Genomic DNA, 6,470 nt, shown 5'->3' with positions numbered 1-6,470 from the left:
GTGGAACTGAATGACAAGGAATTGTGGACGCGGCCTGCTGTGTTTGGATACAGAGTACTGATATCAAACCCAAAAATCAATAGATGAGAGAGAGAGAGAGAGAGAGAGAGAGAGAGAGAGAGGACATCAGAGAATACTAGGCATTTGATAGGAAAATTTGGGCAGCAGCTGCTGTTAACTCGTTTATTTTCTCTTCTGCTTAAGATGGAACCCAGGAAGAAACAGAGACACCACTCTGTGCCCACATGGTACATACTCTGATCTACGATTAAAGAGATTGAAACAAAAGAGAAGTAGTGCTACTGGCACTCCGCTTTTTCGATTTTCATATTTAGCTCTTGTAACATGTAATCAAGTAGCTAAAAAGTGGAGCGCAAGTAGCGCTACCTGAGATAAAAAGAAGATCAACGAGAGAAGGGGGGGGGGGGGGGGGAGAGAGTCTATATAAGCCTAATTAATAGTAGCAGAGTTAGCTAAAAGGGGAGCTAGCACTACTCTAGCTCTTCCTTGTCTTCATGGTGGTGGTGGTGGTGGTGTTGCTGTTATCATGGAGGAAATCAAGCAGCCATGTACTCTTGCATTTGGGGCATTTAGGGTCATTCTCAGAGAGCATCACATACATGAGGCACCTTGGGCATCCCACAAGCACCATTGATGTAGCCTCAGGGCTACTAGAGTATCTGAGAGTGTCATCCTGGCTCATCTCTGACGAAACACATGAGCTTGGAGGGGATGTTGGTGACACTGTTGCCGACCGGCCTGGGGACTCCACTCTCGGGTTCACCCTTGGTGGTGATAGGTTGAGCTTGAGGTCAAGCTTTGGGAGGCTACCATTTCTTCGACTCATCCTCGACGTTTTGTTTTTGTATTATATCTCACCTGCCTGAGAAACAAAACACAAACAGAGAGATTAATTCAACACACAAACACTGATAAAAACCTGGACTGAATTTGTAAGAGCTTAACAGAAAGTGTTTCGCCTAGTAGAAAGGCACATAAAACTAAGTTATGCCATGTTCAAATTAAGGAGTCACGTGTATGCCAAGGAAGTTTTGCCAACCTGAGGGGAGAGGAGGGGGCTCTTCTAATTCGCTTTGTGCAGAAGAGAGATTGGTAGTATTATGAAAGAGATCAATGGAGAGTGGCTAGGCTTGAATCGAGACTCGCACCTCTAGCACCATCAACATGAACTTGGTGGTGGTGGGTTTGGACATCTAAGGCCATTATATATAAGGAAACAAGGGGAGAGAGGTGGGGTTATTTTAAAAACTTACCTTAATGGTGGGAGAGAAGTGGAGGGTGTAGACACAGAGAGAGAGAGAGAGAGAGAGAGAGAGTTGCGTTGAAGTATCGGTAGAAGAAGAGTGTAAATTGAGGACAGAAAATGTATTAATGAATGGAAAAATCACAAGAAGGAAGCAGAAACGGGGAAGCTTGGAGTAAATGTCGGCATTACAAAAGTGCACCAAGAATTCATTTATTCATTGCTTTAGAGGGAGGAGGAAGGGTCGGTGTTTTAAAGTGTAGTGTGAGAGCAAACAGACCACAGGAAAAACACAATTGCTTTTAAGGCTAATTTGCTAGAGCCCAAAATCATTTTCAAGAAAGAGCCATCACCACCGTAGAATTTAATAAAAAAAACACCAAGAAATTAAATGTCAGCGGAATAAAAGGAACTATAACAGCTAAACCTAATTTAAATAGCCACCAGTGCGCTATAAATTTAAAGAAAAACAAGAAGAAATTAAATGGCAACACCCAGAAATTACATAGGAAACACCAACAAATTAATTAGCCACCAGAGAAGAGAAGAGAAGAGAAGAAGAAGAAGAAGAAGAAGAAGAAAAACCTCTCCCTCCATGATTCCATCCCTCCCTTGCGTGACCCGCTTTCTTTTCAAAAAGTTTTGTGAAATATCAGAATCATCCTTCTACTTTTCTGTATTTTTATTTCCCTTAATTAATTAATAAATACTTCCATTTCATTCTATCACTCAAATTCTAATTTAATTTGAGCAGTTCCAAATGAAGCTAAAGAGTAAATTATTGCTGATATATTAAGAGTCTGTTTGTTTTTATATTTCAAAAATATTTTTGAAAATAATATTTTTTTTACTTCAAATTAAGTTTTTTTTTTGTATTTTTAGATCATTTTAATGTGCTGATATTAAAAATAAATAAAATATTATTCCAATATATTTTAAAACAAAACACATTTTAAAATACCAAAAAAGCTCTACAATTAAGAGGATAACATATATAAAGCTAAAAACCATATTTATGAAAGTCATGTTGCATTACCAATATTGCCATGTGATTTGATATATATATATATATATATATATATATATATATATATATATATATGTTTTACTAGATGCATATTAGTATGTTAAAACAGTCTCACTAAGTGATCATTGAATTGAAAAATACAAAAAAATACATAGTTATTTAATTTAATCAAGAAGCCAGAGGAAAAACTATATGGTTAGGCACTATTTATTTTTGTGTTTTAAAAGATTTTTTTAAAAATTTAATTTTTTAAATTTTTTTTACTTCAAATTAATATTTTTTAGTGTTTTTAGATTATTTTGATGCGCTAATATTGAAAATAATTTTAAAAAATAAAATAAATATTATTTTAATACATTTCTGAATAAAAAATATTTTAAAAAATAAATACAATTGCACTTCCACACATGTTATAAATTGAACTAGTAGGTGTCTTATCACTTTCTCTCTCTTGCTTGTGTACTCGGTGAAATATACGTGGTGAAAATCAATACAGAACTTTTTATTGAGCTGTTTCGGAGGAATTTTACCAACATGTACACTAAATTAATTTATCCCATTGCAATTTTCTCTTTTCGTTTTTTTTTCTTTTAAAAAAAGGCTCAAACTGAAGATAATAATATGATGAATAAAAATATAAATTAATCACCTGATGCAAAGATAGCTTGACTTTGTGTTGAATGAAGGAGATGTAAATCAACTCATGGTGATTGAGTTTAGGCTTTCATCTGGGTCAATCAGCTTTGGAAATATTCTGGAGCAAAAATAGATTGAAGTGACCTAACACAAGAGGCTAGAACCTTAAATTCTAGTGAGGTAGAAATGAAAAGAAGTCTATAAGAACATAGCAGCATGGGCTAGTACATGGTAATGAGTGTGTTTGGAAATATAATATAAATTATTTTATTTTAAATTTTGATTTTTTTATTTAAATTCTTTTTAATAATTTCAGATCGTTTTGATATGCTAATATTAAAAATAAATTTTTTAAAATAAAAATTATTTTAATATATTTCTAAATTTTTTTTTAAACTATCATTGCTATTATAATTCCAAAGACACCTTACATAGAATTTTTGAATCAACGTGGCAAATATTTATCGATTCACTGATGTTAAAAATAATTTTTAAAATTAAAAAAAAATAATATATTTCTAAAAAAATATATTTTGAATCATCATTGCTATCACAGATTCAAACATATAGAATCTTTGAATCAATGTGGCAAACATTCGTCGACTCGCTTTTTCTTGGTTTGCTAGGATTTCTTTTTTTGTGTTTTAAAAGTATTTTAAAAAGAATTTTAAAATTTTAAAATTTTTTTATTTTAAATTAATAATTTTTGGTGTTTTTAAATCATTTTCATACGCTGATATTAAAAATAATTTTTTAAAAATAAAAAATATTATTTTAATATATTTTTAAATAATGTTTTTAAAAAATCACTTATAATCACATTTTCAATGACGCATAATTAATAATCCGTACACTGCCCTTTTGGGCCATGGCCAAATCAAATCAACGGCTCTTCACACGAGAAAATAAGAGATTCGCTGTGTGAAGCTCTCATGTCTCCATAAGAAAATAATAATAATAATAATTGTCTTTGTCGCTGTCAATACTGTTTATGTCTCCGAAAGGACTGTCCACTCTCTCTATCTTCACCTTCCTGAACTCAATTTTACTTTCATCCCACCTCCGTATATGGAAGATAAATTGCAAAATAATTAATGATAATTTCAAATAGTCTTGGACTTTCAAATTTGAAATGCATTATTCACTAAATATAATATAAATTAGAGGTTATTTATAGCTAATCTTTCAAAAAAATAAAAATTAAAAAGAGATTAATAATATTGTCTTTGCAAATAAATAAAAAGAAAAGGAAAACAAGAGCATTTTATATCAGCAAATCAAGAAAAAAAATGTTAGTACTTTTATTGAAGACTTTGTGTTATATTTATTTATAAAATTGAATATGCAGCTTCATTAAGGTAGAGAATACCATCCCTAACTTGATTAGGGTTTTTTTAATTCATATCTATATCCATTAGAATAAATAAAGATGACCTCAACTGCAAGATGTCCATGAGATTATGCATATGATCTATTAAACAACATTTCTTGTCATGTTTTTAAACTAGTTTTTGGCTCAGTGATATGTTGTGAAATGATTCATTTTTCATTCAGTCTAATTTAAAAAAAAAAACATTAAGAAGTTACACATTTGATGCATGATGACAGAAACATTTTTAAAATGCTTAAATGATGATATATGAAATGATATATTTTATTTTAAAAAAAATATTAAGACAACAAATTGTATTGACCTGAGCTAATAATAGTTAACTTGTGAGACTCGTGATATGGGGTGTGAATCGTGATAAAACCATGAAATCCACATCAAAATAAATTAAAAAGCTCAATTATAATGAACCAAATATCGAAGGTTGAAAGCGAAAAAAAAAACTAAATTTAAAAAAAGATAGAAATAAAATGACCTGGTTAAACTTATATCAGTGATCGACACAATTAATACCACGGACCATGATAAAAAAAAATTTGTATGTAAGAAGAACAAAGTTAAGGCGATGCTAAGATTTCTAAAGAAGTAAAAGAAATTTGAGACTTGGGTTATTAAATCGATTGAGTTTAATAAGTTTGACTAATTTAATAATATAAAAAAGTAACCTTAATTTAATCTTTCAAAATCATAACCAGCAAGATCTTAAACTCGAGTTTAATCAAGAAATTAAATTCATAAACCAAAAAAAAAATGTTTATTTGTGTTAGCCTGTTAAGCTCATGACTCGAATCATTTGAATAAAAGCGTCAAATTTGAAAAACATCAAAGCTCAATTTTCAACTAATCAAATATTGAAGGATGAAATTTAAAAAAAAAAGGGTCAATCATACAAAAATATAAATTTATTTTTAGTAATTATAAGCCAAAAAATGGTTGGGAACTACGTCTTTTCTTGCTCCTCAAACATAAAGTGTACCTACTCCTAAATGTTCCTATATCAAATTGGTGTTCATTTCACTATTCTCTTGTTGAGTTTCACCTATTGCCTTTACTTTATGTTCTTCTGCAGACTTCTCTTCTTGAGCTGTATTTTTAAGAGATTTTTTTTTCTCTTGAGACTCTTTCTTCTCTTCCTCTTTAGAGGACAACAATGATGATAATGAAAATGAGGTATATGAGGCTTGTTTTTTCTGGTTCTTTAATCGTCTTAAAAAGTGGGGCCCATCTATATACAACATAGATAAATACAGTGTAACAATTATGTAGCACAAAATACCAGGAATATGACAAAATATCTCTTGTACCACCCTTCCGCCAACCGAAGAAGGTAATATTGACAGTTATCACCAAGATCTCAAAACACATTCTCCTACTTTGAACTCAAATGAGGAGTAACATTATCTACAACCAAAAATCTTCAAATTAGGAACATCTCCATACTTTCTTAGTAGAGGTTATAAAACTATTATAACATTATATGATCTAATCACTCCTCCAATTTTTTACTTATAATGACTTGCTTTAAAAATATCTTTCAAGGGATTTTGTGTTCTTTTCCTAGAAAAGATGTAAAATCATGCCATGCTATAATAATATTTAAGTAGGTCAACAATAGGATTTTGACCTTTAAGTTTTAAGTATTTGTCAAAAGTTGCTATAGTCATCCACACATTTAGGTTTAACTCACCTCCAAATAGATTATAATAGGATATATTATATCTTTAACAAAAACAGATAAGAAAAGAAATATACAAGTTTAACACATGCTACCTTTGATGTTCTACTTAGTCTTTTACAGGGAAGTGAAGTCCTAGAATTATACCCTGCCCTTATGTTAGCTATTAGCTGATTAATATCATTATTAGCTACAATGCTCTTATTTGAGTCATGAGGTTTAGGTGTGGATTAGGTGTAGGTACAGAAGGCAGATACTCATATTGAGAAGATCTAGCCCTCTATTCCTACTAACAAAAGTATCAACTCTGGAGTCACCTCTACCAAAAGTTTTTTTTTATCCAGCTAGACATACTTAAAAGCAAATATAAAAATCAAGAGAATAAGAGTAAGGTTCCTCACCTATGTCTTTGAACATAAAAGATTCACCACAAGGAATTCAGAAGAAAAAAGAATGAGATGCGGAAGTAAAAAAGAAG

General features: G+C 30.9%; 1 protein-coding gene across 2 annotated transcripts; it reads right to left on the bottom strand.

The window, feature by feature from the left end:
• Positions 1-412: 412 nt before the first annotated feature.
• LOC133676436 (protein GL2-INTERACTING REPRESSOR 1-like) lies at positions 413-1,626 on the bottom strand. Of its 2 annotated transcripts, none has more exons than XM_062098079.1 (2): positions 1,275-1,626; positions 413-883 (listed from the first exon to the last, which is right to left on the bottom strand). In XM_062098079.1, the coding sequence occupies exon 2, from the start codon at positions 845-847 to the stop codon at positions 497-499; it is 351 nt and encodes a 116-aa protein (XP_061954063.1). In that variant the 5' UTR covers positions 848-883; positions 1,275-1,626; the 3' UTR covers positions 413-496. The 2 variants fall into 2 exon arrangements, with proteins under 2 accessions (XP_061954063.1, XP_061954062.1); XM_062098078.1 differs by having other exon boundaries at positions 1,061-1,622.
• Positions 1,627-6,470: the final 4,844 nt, after the last annotated feature.

Source organism: Populus nigra, chromosome 17 (assembly GCF_951802175.1).
Source record: "Populus nigra chromosome 17, ddPopNigr1.1, whole genome shotgun sequence".
Lineage (NCBI taxonomy): Eukaryota > Viridiplantae > Streptophyta > Magnoliopsida > Malpighiales > Salicaceae > Populus > Populus nigra.
Note: the sequence above shows the minus strand (reverse complement) of the source record. Positions and strands in the feature narration are given on the sequence as shown.